Source organism: Muscardinus avellanarius (genome assembly GCF_963383645.1).
Source record: "Muscardinus avellanarius genome assembly, chromosome: 5".
Classification (NCBI taxonomy): domain Eukaryota; kingdom Metazoa; phylum Chordata; class Mammalia; order Rodentia; family Gliridae; genus Muscardinus; species Muscardinus avellanarius.
This window is the reverse complement of record NC_137790.1, coordinates 49,878,895-49,897,025: the sequence shown is the minus strand read 5'-3', so window position 1 is coordinate 49,897,025 and position 18,131 is coordinate 49,878,895. Positions and strand designations below refer to the sequence as shown.

Here is an 18,131-nt window from a genome sequence, read left to right as displayed (position 1 = left end):
TCTTTCTTTCTTTCATGCTAGGGATTTCATCCAGGTGCATTCTACCTCTGAGCTATACTCCAAGCACTATTTTATCCTTTATTTTGAAACAAAGTCTTGACAGTTTGTTGAGGCTATCCTTGAACCTGCAACCCTCCTGTCTCAGCCTCCCAAGTACTGGGATTACACCTGGCTTCTGCTTGGATCTCTACTATGCATAAGTTAAGATGTCTAAAACCAAGCTCTTGAGAGATACCCACGGGTTCTCAAATTCTCCCTACAGAGTCTCAGTCTGTACTCTAAGGATTCTAGTCCCGGGATGACCTCTATCAATAGTCACTCCTGGTGACTGAAAAAAGCAGTCGTAGATAAGGGCATTACTACACCTGTGTCGTATTCTTCTTCATCCCCAATGCTGAAGACAGGCTTTACACCACGGTAAGGCTTCCCCACTCTGTCACTGCTGCTCACATGCCTATATCCAAGGAATTTTAGGGAGAAAATCATCACTTAAGTTATCAAAGATTTTCACCAAGCATTATTTGAATATTCAAACAAAATGTCAATGTTCTTTGCTCCCTATGTACCACACATAACTTTAGAATAGCTATATTAAGAAAATGGAAAGAAGATAAATTATGTTGACAAACGTGGCATAAAGACTAACTAGATAGACTAAATCCTCTTATTTCTGCAAACAAAAAATTTTTATACACTTGGAGTTTTCACAGTATAAGCAATGCTGAGCATCTGTGTGGTTTAGCACAGAAGCCCCTCTGTGCTTATTCCCTCACCTGTAAAATGGTGACTATGTCCACCCTTTAGGGGTACTGTGAGGAAGAAATCAACTAATTTTGTTGTAAGGCTCTTGAAACAATGCCTAGTATATAGCAAGTGCTATACATATGTTTATTAAACAAAACAGATTATGGAACTAAATCACAGGAGTGCTCAAGACTTCTCTTATAGGTGCCAAGTGTTTTTTAAGAGTTCTTTCTCCCAGTTTTCATTACTGCTACTATTATTTTAACAGAAACTAAGATTTTACTGTTGTATAAATATAAACTATAAAAACTGATCTATCTTTTTTTTGTGTGTGTGGTACTGTGGATTGAACCCAGGGGTATTCTACCTCTGAGCTATACCCTCAGCCCTATTTTATTTTGAAACAGGGTCTTGGTAAGTTGCAGAGGACCTCACTATATCGCTAGCCTACGAGGCTGGCCACACACCTGTGCTCCTCTGTCTCAGCCTCCCAAGTACTGGGATTAAAAGCATGTGCCATCATGCCTGGCTCGTGGATCTACCTTTAGTTTTTAAGTTACAGAAGCATAAATAACATCGTAATTCACCCATGATTAGTTTTCAGGTAATCCCAAATAAACCAAAAGGTGAAGCTAAAATATTTCAACAAATACTACATATTTTGGGGAAAAAAAGCATTATTTTATTTGTAGGATAATGTTTGGTAGTGATTGCCTACTACAAAGAAAGACTAGCATATTTTTTCCTGTATCATCTATGAAAACACTCAGTGTTTGTTTGTTTGTTTGTTTGTTTTGCTTTGTTTGGTGCTAGGTGTTGAAGCCAGGGACATTCTACTTCTGAGATATACCCCCAGCCCTTTTTATTTTTTATTTTGAAATAGTGTTTCACTAAGTTGTGGAGGGCTTCTCTATGTTGCTGAGGCTAGATACAAATCTGTGATCCTTCTGACTCAGGCTTCCAAGTGAGTAGCATCTTCTATTTTTAAGAGATTTTCCAATGTGAGAAAAAATCAAGTTAATTTTTCCAGAAGGCAGAGATTAAATCTGTATTTTAAGTGATTTAAATACATAATATCAATAAAATCTTGTAATCTAATTTTGGCTGGCTGGCTCACTTTCTTTCTTTTTCTTTATTTCTTTATTTTTGCAGTACTGGGCATTGAATCCAGGGGCATTCTACCTCTGAGCTATACCCTCAGCCCTACTTTATATTCTTTCTTTTGAAACAGGGTCTAAGTTACAGAGGGCCTCACTAAATAGCTGAGGCTGACCACAAACCCACAATCCTCATGTCTCAGCCTCCCAAGTACTGGGGTTATAAGTGTGCACTACCATGCCTGGCTCTAAACGGCGTGTGTGTGTGTGTGTGTGTGTGTGTGTGTGTGTGTGTGTGTGTATGTTGTACTGGGGATGGAAGCCAAAGTCATTCTACCTCCGAGCTATGCCCCCAGCCCTATTTTTTATTCTTCATTTTGAAACTGGGTCTTACTAAGTTGCAGAGGGCCTAAGTAGCTGAGGCTGTCCACGAACTGTGATCCTCCTGTCTCAGCCTCTCAAATGCTGGGATTACAAGCGCGTGCCACCACGCCCACCCCAAAACAGCATTTTTAAAAAACATGCCAGGCGTGATGGCGCACACTTGTAATCCCAGCACTCAGGAGTCTGAGACGGTAGGATCACGGTTCACAGACAGCCTCAGCCACTTAGTAAGGCCCTCTACAACTCAGTGAGACCCCTATTTCAAAATAAAGAAAAAAGGGCATGGGGTGTGGCTCAGAGGTCGAATGCCCCTGGGTTCCATCCCCAGACAAGCCCCCCCCCAAAAAAACCCACAAATAACAAAAAACTCTAATGATAGTTTGATATGTAACAAATATTCTTTGGGAATTATAAGTTGCAAAATCACTTGATTTTATTTTAAAACATATCTAATTCAAAATTATCTTACAAATTACCCAACCATGTTCACTGAAGTGCTTTAGTTTGAATCTGAAATGTCCCCCGAAAGTCCAGGTATTAAAGCTTAGTAACGCTGGGAGGTGACAGAAACTTTAACAGGGGTTAAGGTGGGATTCGGTTTTTCTGGTGTGCCCCTGAAGATGTTACACTCACCCCTTCCTCTTTCTTTCACCTCAGGCCTGAGGTGAAGCTGTTCTGCTTTGTATTCCCTGTTATGATGGGCTACCCGACCACAGGCTCCAAAGCAATGGGTCCACCCTACCACTGACTAAAACCTCCAGAACTGTGAGTCAAAATAAATTTTCCATTTTTAATTTAACTCAAGAATTTTGTTATAGTTAATAGAAAGCTGACAAACACAGAAGATAAAAATAAAAAATAGTTCAAACACCTCTGAAACTCAGATTCAGCCTTCTATCAAAAGGCAAAGTGAAAGATAATAGCTTTATCGAAATGCTTTAATGTCATCTAGATTATAAAAGTTTATCAGATTAAATTATAGGTTGTCTCTTGATATTGAAGCATAAACAGAAAGTAACAAAAATCATGACTATTAATAAATGCTTGAACTAGAAAGCAAGTATGAGAGTAAAGAGACAATCCTAAAAAATAAGTTTTTATTTCTGATCTAGATTCATAATACAAGTCAAAGTTTTTAGAAATAAGAATGCTAAAGGTTACTTAAAGACTGTTTTGTGGTACTGGTGATTGAATCCAGGGGCATTCTATCTCTGAGCTATACCCCCAGCCCCATTTTATTGTTTGTTTGTTTTTAACAAGGTCTCACTAAGTTGCAGAGGGTCTCACAAAGCCATACTGGGGCTGGCTGGGAACCTGTGATCCTACTGTCTCAGCCTCCCAAGTACTGGGATTACAAACATGTACCACCATTCCCTGCTCTAAAATATTTCTTAAAAGAAGGGCTAGCCGGGCGTGGTGGCACACGCTTGTAATACCCGCGCTTGGGAGGCAGACAGGAGGATCGCGCTGGCTTAGGAGACCCTGTTTCCAAATAAAAATGTAAAAATAGGTCTGGGAGTGTAGCCCGGAGGTAGAAGGGCTTCCAGGAAACCCAGTACCACGAAGAAGAAGAAGAAGAAGAAGAAGAAGAAGAAGAAGAAGAAGAAGAGGAGGAGGAGGAGGAGGAGGAGGAGGAGGAGGAGGAGGAGGAGGAGGAGGAGGAGGAGGAGGAGGAGGAAGGGGAGGAGGGGGAGGAGGGGGAGGAGGGGGAGGAGGAGGAAGAGGAAGGGCTAAAAATTAATGAAATTCAATGGTTGGACTTTTTTCGTGTGTGTGTGTGTGTGTGTGTGTGTGTGTGTGTGTGTGTTGAACTATTTTTAAAAATATCCCTTTTTTGTGAGTGTTTGGAACTGGGGATAGAACCCAGGGGCATTCTACCTAGGAGCTACACCCTCAGCCCTATTTTTTTATTCTTTATTTTGAAATAAAGAGTTGCAAAGGGCCTAAGTAGCTGAGACTGTCCCTGTCTCAGCCTCCTGAATGCTGGGATTAAAAGTGTGCACCACCATGCCTGGCTCCATTTTTTTTTTTCCAAAGTAATAATAGAAACTGCTACAAAATAGTTTGGGTAGGTTTTAATTAATTTACTAAGCTCAAGAAGAAACTCAACTCATTTTTACTTTTCATTATATTACATTTTCAAAATATATGTTTTTGTATATGAACCACCAAAGATAATTAAAGTTAAAAAATTAATACTCTAGGAGAAAATTTGAGAGTTAAATAAAATTAAACTAACTCAATAGTCCTATAGCAGGAGAAAATAGACAATTTACAAACACAATTTTGAAAAAAGCAATTTCCTATAACAGGCTTAGGTAAAATTATAATAGATACCCTATAACTGGCACTGTACAGAAATAAAAAAACCCAAGATCTGAAAATACTATAAATTTATATCCAGTACACAAAATTAAAATTTTTTGAGGCTTAGGGTTACACCTCTGTAGCAGAGCATGTGCTTAGCATGTAAAATGCCCTTAGGATTAATCCCCAGAACAAAAAAATTTTTTAAATCATGAACTGTTTATTACTTTTAGGTGCTATAGTTTTGTCAAATAGTAAATTATCTATAAAGCTAATACCCTGCCAACTGCTGATTACATGTATACTTTCTCGGTTTCACCACCTTCTTGTCTCAAAATAAAAACTGCAGGGTTTATGCAGTTCTATGGTTTGAACGATTTTGATTTTCATCTGAGGAATGGAAGATAGAAACATGCAAGGAAAAACAACTAAAACAATCAAGCAGAAATCAAGCAGAAAACAAACACGGATCCATCAGCATGACATACTCTTCTTACAAACAGAACGGGAGCAGTAGCTTTATGAAATTTTAGCCAAGACAGCACAAGGCTTACAGACACCACAAGGCATGCTACGGGAAAAGCAAGGTTCCATAAGGCTGCACTACTCATTGGCTTACCGCTCTGTACATGATCTGTCTGGCCAAGGAAGATTGAAAGACATTCTATACCAAATCAAGGCAGAGGACAGAACAAAATGATTATAAGAAAATGCAACAAATTTAAAACAAAAATAATTAGATTTTCTAAAGAAATCAAGTATAATCACTTTCTCTAAAGAAAATATTTCAATCATCTCAAAGTAAAAGAAAAAATTTTAAAAAGCCAATTTTTAGTGATACTTTAAGTCTTTTTGTGTGTGTGTGTGTGGTACTACGGGTGGAACCCAGGGGCTTTTTACCTCCGGGCTATATTTCCAGCCCTATTTTATATTTTATTTGGAAACAGGGTCTCACTAAGTTGCTGAGAGCCTCACTAAGTAGCTGAGGCTGGTTTCGAAACTGTGCGATCCTCCTGTCTTAGCCTCCTAAGCGCTAGGATTACAAGCGTGCACTACCACACCCAGCAAGAAAAGTCTTTTTCAACTTACAGTTATCACTAGTCTATTAAAATATGAGTGCATTCTAAAATTTTTTTTTTTTTTTTTTGGTGGTACTGGGGGATAGAAACAAGGGGGATTCTACCCCTGAGTTACATCCCCAGCCCTACTTTTTTTTTTTCAATACTGGGGATGGAACCCAGAAGCATTCAACCTCCGAGCTACACTCTCAGCCCTATTTTTTATTCTTTATTTTTTGAAACAGGGTCTCACTAAGTTGTGGAGGGCCTAAGTAGCTGAGGCTGTCCCCAAACTACAATCCTCCAATCTCAGCCTTCCGAATGCTAGGATTACAAGCATAAACCACCATGCCTGACTTAAAATAAAATTTTAAAGGTTCATAATACTAGGTATAGCAAAAATACTGTAATTCAGAAGCACTAAAAGTAAAACAGGCTTCTGAGAGCAGATATAATTTTACTGAGCAAATAAATCTTTCAGGCTTGATAAAAATGCTCTAATAATTGTGAGAAGGCTATTATGTAAGGTACACTTTTTGAATTAGCGAAAATAACATTAACTAATTTGCTCTTTGCTAAATGAGAATAATTATTCTTTTGCATGTGTATATATTATACTTAATAAAGTGACAAAGAATAAATTCCTAACATTCAGTTTTTGAAGCCAAATATTTCAAATTTCCCGTGATCCTACAAGACATCAGAATGAAATTAAATACTATAATACATTTCCCAAATCAGGCTTACTTAGGATCAAATTCCATTAAAATTATAAAGTTAGTTTTAAACTCTAGGAATAAGATCAATTAGATGAACACATGGAAAAATAAAGGCACGATTATAAGTAGTATAGCAGATAATCTTAAACTTGTTTCTCATTTGTTCCCATTGCCCCCTTTGTAATTCATGGAAAATATAGTTTGCTTAAATTTGTAAATAAAATTCTGTGAAGATCTTAACTTGAGAAAGTGGGATTCTACATTTAGCATGACCAAACTGTCAAGGTTTTAAATTCATGGAATATAGGAAGACATTGCTATTATGCCATCACTGCAACTGGTAGCTGATCCCTCATTAATTTGACATTTGGAAAACAGCTACTATATGAAGGGTAATACATAAAGGGATGCTTCAGTATTTTTTAAATGAATGGCATAAAGGAACAGATTCATTAACTGCATCTTATTTGAGCAGTGGAAAAGAATAAAGAAATCTTTATAGTCAAGTTTCACAGCAATAAAGGACACCCCTAAAGTTAACTGAAAATTATGGAAACATCTGATAGAAATGCACTTATGATCCTCTTTTAGAACACTTTCAATTTTTTTTTTTTTTTTTTTTGGTGGTACTGGGGTTCCTGGAAGCCCTTCTACCTCCGGGCTACACTCCCAGACCTATTTTATATTTTTATTTGGAAACAGGGTCTCCTAAGCAGCACACACGGCTGGCTTCGAATCTGCGCGATCCTCCTGTCTCTGCCTCCCAAGCGCGGGGATTACAAGCGTGCGCCACCACGCCCGGCTAGAACACTTTCAATTTAGTTCATATTTACTTCCAATACGGAACATATCTAGAGTTTCAATCATAGATTCATGCTATATTAAAAAAAAAAACAACTCACCGGTCCACAGGAGTTGATGTATTCTCAATAAAACTGATAACTTTTTCCCTGACATTAACAGATTTTGTCTTCAAAGCCACTGTCATTTTATTTACGAGTGATTTCATTCCTCTATCATTTGTGCCATTAGAAGATTCACCCTGAAGAATAAGAACATAGATGAATTAACTATTCTCCAAATAAGTAGCATACATACTTTTGCTAAAGGTTATTCACGTTATGGATTGAATAGTATCCCCATCAAATTTATGCGATGAAGTCCTAACTTCTAGAACATCTTAGAATATGACTGCATTTTGAAATGAGACATATAAAGAAGTAATTATAGTTAAATTAGATCAGAGTAGAATTTAATCCAGTCTTTAAAAAAGGGAGAGAGGTGATACCAGCAAAGAGAAAAGGCCATATGAGAACATGGGGGGATGGTGGCCACCTGAAAGCCAAGGAGAGAGGGCTCAGAATAAACCAAACCTGCTAACACCTTAATCCTGGAGGCTTTTGTAGGAAAATTTTCAATTATTTAAGCTACCATGTCTGTGCTATTTTGTTAGAGCAACACTGGCAAACTAATTCACTAGGTGAAACTACTTTAAAAATACAAGGGAAAAAATTAAGATATTTAAGATATACATGCATACATACATACACACATGTGTGGAGCTTAAAATTACCTTTATTATTCAATAAGAAATAAAGTTATTAGCCATGTATGATGGCACATGCCTGAAATCTGAGTACTTGAGAGGCTGAGATAGAAAGATCACAGGTTTGAGGACAGCCTCAGCAACATAGCAACACTCTCAGCAAGACCCTACTTCCAAATAAAAAAATAAAAGAATTGGGAGTATAGCTAGGATGTAGAACATCCCTTGGTTCGATCCCCAATAGCCCCTCCATCCTACATGCACAACACACACACACACACACACACACACACACACACACACACACACACAATAAAGTTACTAATCTTTCATAACTCAAACTAGTCTACAAAAATAAAAAATATAATCCAACTACTGTTCATGGAGCCAAAAAATATTTTTTTGTGTGGTACTAGGGATTGAAACCAGGGACAGTCTATCTTTGAGCTACACCTCCAGCCCTATTTTCTTATGTTTTATTTTGAAACAGGGTCTCACTAAGTTACAGAAATCCTCACGAGGTTGCTGAGGCTGGCTGTGAACCTGTGATCCTCCTGTCTCATCCTCTCAGGTACTAGATTACACGCATGTGCCACCAAGCCTGTCTTCAATGTAGCTAAACTTTAAAACCTTTATTCCTTATATATTTGTTTTTAAAACATTCCCTGTAAATGACGTAACTGTGTTTTTCTTTATGGCTAAGTAAAATTCCATTGTGTACATATCCCATAGTATTGTAATCCATTCATCTGTTGATGGACAATCTTGGCTGGTTCCATAGTTAAGCAATTGTGAATTGTGCAGCTATGAACATAGATACACATGTATTAGTTCAGTAGTTTGGTTTCCTTTCTATGGGGTAGATACCCAGGAGTGGTATTGCTGGATCATATGGTAAGTTCATTCCCATTCTTCTGAAGATCCTCCATACTGTTTTCCAAAGTGGTTGCACTAATTTGCAACCCCACCTATAACAATGTATTAAGAGTTCCCACTTCTCCACAACCTCTCCAGCATTTGTTGTTGTTTGTGTTTTGAATGATTGTCATTCAAGTTGAAGTTAGGCGAAATCTCAGAGTAGTTTTAATTTGGATCTTTCTGATTGCTAATGATATTATTTGTTCATGCATTTATTGGCCATTTAAATTTCTTCCTTCGTGAAGTGTCTATTTAGTTCAGTTGCCCATTTTTTGATTGGGTTATTTGTTTTCTTAGTGCTGAGTTTCTTTAGTTATCTATATATTCTAGATATTAGTCCTCTATCAAAGGAATAGTTGGCAAAAATTTTCTCCCATTCTGTTGGCTCTCAGTTGAGGTTCTTGATAGTTTCTTTTGCTGTACAGAAGCTCTTCAGTTTAATGCAATCCCACATTTTGATTCACCTTTTAGTTTTTTGTGCCTTTGGGGTCTTGTTGATAGTTTTTATCTGTGCCTATGTGTTGCAGTATTGGACCTATGCCCTCTTCAAGAAGACTCAAGGTCTCTGGTTACATCATTTACAAGGAAATGGATGGAGCTGAAGGAAATTATGCTAAGTCAGTCACAAAAAATAAGAAATTGTATACTCTCCCTAATATGTGAAAGCTATGGAGAAATTGGGTCATAGGAGGAACCTTTGACAAAGAAAGAGAGTCTATAGATGTGCAAATAAGGTGGCCTAATTGAGGGGATGGGAGGAGGGAAGAGGGAAATTCTCTATTGATGTATTTTAACAAACATATCAATGCCAATTACTAAGCCGAACATGAGAATGAGGGAGGGGGAGGGGATGTGGTAGGAACTGGGAAAGGGCTAATTGGGTGATATGTGCATGTATGCCTCCACCACCTTGCATCCCATTAATATGCATAAATACAATACATCAATAAAAATGAAAACATTCCTGCCGGGCATGGTGGCACATGCTTGTAATCCCTGCATTTGGGAGGCTGAGACAGGAGGATCATGGTTCATGGAGAGCCTCAGCTAATTAGTGAGGCCCTTTGCAACTCTATGAGACCCTGTTTCAAAATAAAGAATAAAAATAGGGCTGGGGCCGGGCATGGTGGTGCATGCTTGTAATCCCCGCACTTGGGAGGCGGAGACAGGAGGATCACGCAGTTCGAAGCCAGCCGTGCTGGCTTAAGAGACCCTGTTTCCAAATAAAAATATATATATAAAAAAATAGGTCTGGGAGTGTAGCCCAGAGGTAGAAGGGCTTCCAGGAACCCCAGTACCACCAAAAAAAAAAAAAAAAAAAAAAAAAAATAGGGCTGGGGGTGTTACTCAGAGGTAGAATGCCCCTGGATTCCATCTTCAGTACTGAAAAAGAAATTCCCACGTAGGCCTTTAATTTCAGAACAAAAGTTATCTTGATGTACTTAATAGGCATGAGTTTAATAACTACACCCTAGAGAACACTATAATAATAGGTGTCAAACATTGAAGTGATACTTTTGCTTATTCATTCTTCTTGAGAATGCCCATTAATTCTTCTTCAAATTTACAGAAGGAAATAATCAGAAACTGCCAAAAGATTTAGGTATTATTTTATATTTTTAAGACACAATTTAGGCTGGGTGTGGTAGCACACACTTGATCCTCTGCAACTTAGTGAGACCCTGTTTAAAAATAAAAAATAATATAGTGCTGGAGATATAGCTAAGATACAGACTGTCCCTCATTCCTTGGTACCATAAAAAGAAAAAATATATATAAAGCTGGAAGTCGTGGTATATGCCTGTTAATTCCAGTTTTTAAGAGGCTGAGACAAAAGGATTGCAGGTTCAAAGCCAGCTTCAGCTACTTATCAAGATCCTCTTTCAAAATGAAAGTAAAATTGGAGCCAGGTGTGGTGGCACATACTTATAAGCCAGTACTTGGGAGGCTGAGACAGGAGGATCTCATGTTCTTGGTCAGCCTCAGCTATTTAGTGAGGCCCTCTGCAACTTAGTGAAATGCTGATTCAAAATAAAGAATAAAAAAATAAGACTGGGGGAGTAGCTTGGAGGAAGAATGCCCCTGGATTCAATCTCCAGTACTGCGGGGGAAAAAAATAGGCCTGGAGTATAGCTTGGAGACAGAATGTCCCTGAGTTCAAGCCTCAGCACCAAGAAGAAGAAGAAGAAAAAAGAGCCCACTTAAAAATGCTAGAAAATAGCCGGGTGTGGTGGCACAAGCTTGTAATCCCAGCATTTGGGAGACTAAGACCAAAGGATCGCAGTTTACGGACAGACTCAGCTACTTAGTGAAGTCCTCCACAACTAAGTGAGACCCTGTTTCAAAATAAAGAATAAAAAATAGGGCAGGGGGTGTAGCTCGGAGGTCAAATGCCTCTCCATCCCCAGTCCCACAAAAAAAAAAAAAAAAAAGCTAGAAAATTAGCCGGGCGTGGTGGTGCACGCCTGTAATCCCCACGCTTGGGAGGCTGAGACAGGAGGATCACACAGGTCCGAAGCCAGCCTCAGCTACTTAGTGAGGCTCTCAGCAACTTAGTGAGAACCTATTTCCAAATATAATATAAAAACAGGTCTGGAGGTATAGCCCGGAGGTAGAAAGCCCCTGGGTTCCACCCCCAGTACTACCACCCCCCAAAAAATCAAAAGTAAGATTGGTGTGGTGGTGTACACTTGTATTCCCAGTATTTGGTAGGCTGAGACAGGAGGATCACAGGTTTGAGGCCAGCCTCAGCAACTTACTGAGGTACTCACAAACTCAATGAGTTCTTGTTTCAAAATAAAAACTAAAAAAAAAATAAAGTGTGTATTTTAAAGGAGTGTAGTTCAGAGGTAGAGTGCCCCTGGGTTCACTCCCCAGAATCACAAAACAACTATGTAAACTATTACTGCTACTTTTTAAATTAAATATTAAAATACACCTATGATAAAACAATTTGATGGAAATATTTCAAAATACAAAAAGCAACTATCTGGTAAAGATGATTTAGTGTTTTTTATATTTTTTTTACATATGATACTGTAGCAAAAATTATTATTTTGATTTTTTTTTTTTTTTGGTGGTACTGGGGGTGTAACCCAGAGGCTTTCTACCTCCGGGCTATACTCCCAGACCTTTTTTTTAGTATTTTATTTGGAAACAGGATCTCACTAAGTTGCTGAGAGCCTCACTAAGCAGCTGAGGCTGGCTTCGAACCCGTGCGATCCTCCTGTCTCAGCCTCCAAAGTGCGGGGATTACAAGCGTGCGCCACCACGCCTGGCAAATTATTTTTATTTTTAGGAGAAAGAAGTCATTAACTTACACTTAACACACACACACACACACACACACACACACACACACACACACACACGTTTTTAATTCATACCTAAATTAAAAAACAAATTAAACTTACTATGGAAATTCTTTGGTACTTTTGAATAAAACACATTTTTATTACAGTTTCTAAAATAGTCTCAATTATTGATTTTCAAATCTGAAGGAAAAAGCTTCAACAGAAGTTCTATCCAAAGATGTGGATAGGAATGTAAATTAGAATAATGTTTTTCGAAGGGCAATTTTATAACAATGCAGAATTCTAAGCATTTTGATAAGTGATCCTTTGATCAAGTTATTCTTTTGGAACTAAATCAACATGACATACATATGTGGTAATGTTTGTACTGCATAAAAATGTAGTAGTGGTTGTAATACAAAAAGACAAAGCAATGCAAATAATTCAGCAATAGGATACTAACTAAATAAATTATTACAGCTGGGTGTGGTGGCACACGCTTGTAATCCCAGCATTTGGAAGGCTGAGACCAGAGGACCACGGTTTGCGGACAGCCTCAGCTATTTAGTGAAGTCCTTTGCAACTCAGTGAGACCTGGTTTCAAAATAAAAAATAGGGCAGGGGATGTAGCTCGGAGGTCGAATGCCCCTGGGTTCCATCCCCAGACCCGCAAAAATAAACAAACAAACAAATAAATAATTGCATATCCAGACAATGGAATACTAATTTTTCCCCACAAAGACCTCTTTTATACCTAGAGGATCAAGGCAAAAATAAAAATACAATTCTCAGAGAAGCTTTATCTGCTGACAGACAATAATTTTCTTTGAGTTGTATACTTGGAGATAAACTAGATACACCTAGTGGTTACAATGTTGTACTATTATTCAAGGCTTGATGATGGCACTTGCACACTTCGGTCTCACATCCTATGTATGTCCTTCTTATGAGAAAGGTTCTATTATTATCAACTCTACTGCACAGCTAAAGAAAGATCTTGTTGGAAATCATGAAGAAGGTAAGTTACAGAAGTGAAACCTAAGCTCAGCTATGGCAGAGCCATAAGCCTACATCAGTAGTCATGATCCACTACTGAAGTTTTCATCTACTTCTGTTTTAAATATTTAACATTAGGGAGACAACTATTATTGGTCAAGAAAATGATTTAATGACATCTAATTCAATTAGAAATACTGAAAAGGCACAAAAGACTTACTATCTAAATATCTCCAAAGTAGAATAGAAAGATGCTTTTATCCTCTATAGAATAATCCTGCAGAAATGTAAATGTCAATAACTGAATATCAACTATAAAAGGATTGCCAGTTGTTTCCTGTCTTCCTCTGTTCAGCGCATTCTCACATGTGAATTTAGACTAAAGTCCTAGTCACGTAAGTTTGTGGTGGGAAGGGACAGTATGCAGGAGATATGAACATGAGCCCCACAGATTCCTGGAATCAGCTCACATAAGAGTTCCAGCTAGTTAGATATGCAGCTATTCCATCATTTCATTAACCTCTTATAATATGACTCCTCAGTGCTTGTGTTGGAAATAATTTATTCCATTTCTGTTATGATGGGAGTTTAATAGTAAATCACTTTTTCTGGGAACAGATTCAACTCTGATGATATATTCAATACATACACTTACATCAACAGAAGAATTGATACTACTCCTTGAGCCCGAGGTACTAGCAATCCAATGACCATATCCATTTTCTGGTCCATCTACGTTAATATCTGCCAGGTGCTGCTGCAGTGCTTAAGAAAAACAAAACAAAATCTGAACTATGAGTCCTTTTGGAAAGATTCACTACAAGAGAAGTATAATATACATGTCACAGCTGAGTGAAGAAGAATCCAGGGATATAATCACAAATATTTCTTTCTCTACCTCAGTGAAGGAATAAAGAACTCTGGGCTACAGCAAACCTTCCTCTTTTCCTTTTTTCTAAAGCCTTCTCTCTGTACAGAGATAAGCTTTACACAGGACATTCTAGAAACCTCTGAGCTAAACCCCCAGCACTTTTTATTTTTATTTTTAAATTTTTAAACAGGGTCACACTAGGTTGTTTTAAAGTCTCACTACATTGCCAAAGCTGGTCTTGAACCTAAGATCCTCCTGTTTCTGTCTCTCAAGTTCTGGAATTATAGGTATGCACCACCACACCCCACCAGAGGTAACTTTTAAATATACTGAAGGGTGATAGTCTTTGTTTTTCTCTTTGAAAAAATCTTTCAAATGTTAACAGATAATCTCTGTGATATTTTTATGACATCAAGGATTAACAGAAAACTTATGAAGGCTTTGTTATAGCAAAAGGATACATTAGTCAATTTTTTTTCCCACGAATAAAGAAGCAGTCTTAGGCATTACTATGAAGAGATTCTTCTTCTTCTTCTTCTTTTTTTTTTTTTTTTTTTGGTGGTACTGGGGTTCCTGGAAGCCCTTCTACCTCTGGGCTACACTCCCAGACCTATTTTTTTTTTTTTAAACAGGGTCTCTTAAGCCAGCACGGCTGGCTTCGAATCTGCGTGATCCTCCTGTCTCTGCCTCCCAAGCACGGGGATTACAAGGGTGCGCCACCACGCCTGGCTAGATTATTCTTGATGAAAGAAAAGAATTCATAGTTTTGGAAATGTTTCTCAAACCTGGAGTATATTATAAAACAATACTTTTCAGACACTTTTGAGAATTATTTACTTAATAACCAAGTTCAGTATCATGTTATCAAGATTCTTAATAAATAACACTGGGCATAAGGCCAATGCTATTGACTAAAATATTCCCTTTTAGCTTGGTGTGGTGGCACACACCTGTATTTTCAGGACTTGGGAGGCTGAGACAGAAGGAAAGCAGATTCGAAGCCAGCCTCAGCAATTTAGCAAGGCCCTGTTTCAAAAAAAAGAAAAAAATTAAAAAGGGATGCAGGTGTAGCTCAAAGGTAGAATGCCCTTGGGTTTAATTCCAGTACCCCCCACCACACACACACACACAAATAATAATCTCTTTTGAAGATAACTCTGGGTGCGAGCTCCAAAGGTAGTTATCAGGTCACAATACATAGGAAATAATCACAATGCTTGATAATATCAACAAAGACCAAGGAAAAATAAATCTTAATTTACCAGAAATTATAAATTAAAAAATAAAATTATATTAGATCAAAGCTTATTCCTTACAACACTCCTATGATTAAAATACCTTCAAAATATACTGATTTGATTTTATCATTAATTTCCCCCAGCATTTGTAGTTCCACACTCTCACGTTCTTTTCCTAATATAAAGCATGCTTTTTTCTTTTCTTTTCTTTTTTTTTTGCGGGTCTGGAGATGGAAACCAGAGGTATTTGACCTCCGAGCTATACCCCTGCCCTATTTTTTATTCTTCATTTTGAAACAGGGTCTCACTAAGTTGCAGAGGGCTTCACTAAATAGCAGAGGTTGTTCACAATATGCGATCTTCTGGTCTCAGCCTCCCAAATGCTGTGATTACAAGTATGCGCCATCACGCCCGGCTAAAGCATGCTCTTTTTAAATTGTTATACTGGCTTCCGGGTATGTAATCCCAGCAATTGGGAGGCTGAGACAGGAGGATAGGATCGTGGTTCGTGGACAGCCTCAGCTACTACTAAGTGAGGCCCTTGCAACTCAGTGAGACCCAGTTTCAAAATAAAGGATAAAATGTAGGTCTGGGGATGGAGCTTAGAGGTAGAATGCCACCCTGGGTTCCATCCCCAATACCCCATAAAATAAAATAAAATAAAATAAAATAAAATAAAATAAAATAAAATAAAATACTGGCTAACTTCATAAATTTAAAAATATTTGCCCTCAAGGATTTTGCCAATTATTTTACTATCCTGTTTATTTATTTTTGTGTGTGTGTGTGGTGCTGGGCTTGAAACCAGAGGCATTCTACCTTCGATTTACATCCCCTAGCCTGATTTTATTTCTCATTTGGAAACAAGGTCTCACTAGGTTGATGAAAAGTCTCACTACTTGCTAAAGCTGTCCTCAAACCTGCAATCCTCCTGACTCAGTCTTCCAAACTGAGATGTGGGACTATGCCTGGCTCAGCTTATTTATTTTATTCCATTCAGACAACATTGTTTTTTACCAGCTAACATTTTCAGGCAGTTCAAAAATAAAGGGATAATAAAGTACCTGAACAGTAAAAAGAATATACTGTGAAAAGTATTCTACCAACTCTTGTTTCCCATTCCTATCAAATCCTTCTCCCTAGGAGCAAATAATATGGGCAACTTTTCATGATTCTTACTAAAAATAATTTTTGGAGAGGCTGGAGCTATATATAACTCAGTGGTATAGTGCTTGCCTAGAATACATGAGGCCCTGCATTCAAACCTCACCACTGAGAAAAATAAGATAAAAATCTATTTTTTGAAACATAAGCTAACTAAACACATTTATCTAAATAGTCTTTCACAAAATATTCAATTATTTCAATTGCCTTATCTTTCCTGAAAATAATAAATGACTGAAAAAGGCTTCTACCCAATGATTTAATCATTTCAAATCAGCTGTCCTGAATCACAACAATATTTTCTGAAAAGTAGAAATGAATAAATTAATAAATAAAACCTTACCCATAAATCCTCCACTGGCAATACTCACATATTCTTTGTTTTTCTGTAATGAAAGATAAAATTTAAATTATTCTGAAACATAATTTAATTAAAATTTGTGATAATTCTAAAACATTGATAATGCAATACATCAGTACATACTTAGTTTCTAGACTTTTTATTTTTCCTTGACATTTTGGTCTTTGTTACACATACAAGTGTGTGTGTGTGTGTGTGTGTGTGTGTGTATGTGTGTGTGTGTGTGTGTGTGTGTGTGTGTGTGTGTGTGTTGTATATTTATTTACCCTGTGTATTATAGGGTCTGGAGCTTATGTAGGAAGAAGGGTACATCTTCATAGCTATTAGTAGGACTGTAATTTTACTTATATCCTAGTCTCAACAGTGAAAAAGTCAAACCAAACTTAATTAAATGATATTTTAAGATGTAATCAAAGAGCTGGGTGTGGTGGCACACACTTGTAATCCCAGCATTTGGGAGGCTGAGATACGAGGAGCACAGGTTTGCAGCCAGCCTCAGCTACTCACTGAGGCCCTTTGAAACTCAGTGAGACCATGTTTTAAGATAAAGAATAAAAAATAGGGCTGGGATGTAGCTTAGAGGTATAAGTACCAGAAAAGATGTAATCAAAGTGATTTTAAAAAAGTTTTCAAAAGCCGGGCGTGGTGGCACACGGTTGTAATCCTCGGGCTTGGGAGGCGGAGACAGGAGGATCGCGCAGGTTCGAAGCCACCCTTGCTGGCTTAAGAGACCCTGTTTCCAAATAAAAATATAAAAAATAGGTGTCTGAAGTGTAGCCTGGAACATAGAAGGGTTTCCAGAAACCCCAGTACCCCCCCACACACACACACAAAGTTTTCAAAATATTTTGTCCTTATAAAACTGTAATATGAGTCAGGTGTGGTGTCACATGCTTATAATCCCAGTACTTTGGAAGCTGAGACAGGAGGATCACAGCACTGAAGTCAACCTATGGCAATTTAGTGAGGCCCTCTACAATTTTAGAGAGACCCTGTTTCAAATAAGAAATAAAATTGGGTTGGAGGTATAACTTGGAGGTAGAAGCCAAGAGTGATGGCAATTCAGTGAGACCCTGTTTCAAAATAAAGAATAAATTAAAAAATAGGCCTGGAGTGTAGCTCAAAGGTAGAATGCCCCTAGTATCCATCCCCAGTACCACACACACACAAAAAAAAAATTATAGCTAATTATGAAATTATGAAAAATAAATGACAGTGATGCCTTTGTAAGCTACTAAAAACATCATGGGTTTAAGATAATGACAAAACAGAAATAAGAAAGAAAGAAACATATGAACAGTGTGCACATGAAGCACACAGCACATCCCCAGAGAAGCAGTCTGACCATATCTCCAGATCTAACTAGCAGCTTATGGAAAACCAGAGACAGAGCTGATAAACGGCACCATATGAGTATAATAAGCAGAATCTACAA

The 18,131-nt window shown here is 37.7% G+C and overlaps 1 protein-coding gene across 2 annotated transcripts in view; it reads right to left on the bottom strand.

The window, feature by feature from the left end:
- Positions 1-18,131, bottom strand: part of TBC1D23 (TBC1 domain family member 23) — a gene marked incomplete at both ends in the record, with an annotated part of 76,174 nt that overhangs the window by 9,154 nt on the left and 48,889 nt on the right. The window contains 5 exons of one of the 2 annotated variants that reach the window (XM_080696710.1): positions 366-454; positions 5,152-5,196; positions 7,212-7,351; positions 13,718-13,827; positions 16,679-16,721. In XM_080696710.1, the coding sequence (XP_080552836.1) occupies positions 366-454; positions 5,152-5,196; positions 7,212-7,351; positions 13,718-13,827; positions 16,679-16,721 (427 nt within the window). The remainder of the gene's footprint in view (positions 1-365; positions 455-5,151; positions 5,197-7,211; positions 7,352-13,717; positions 13,828-16,678; positions 16,722-18,131) is intronic. The other variant, XM_080696709.1, reaches the window with a different exon arrangement.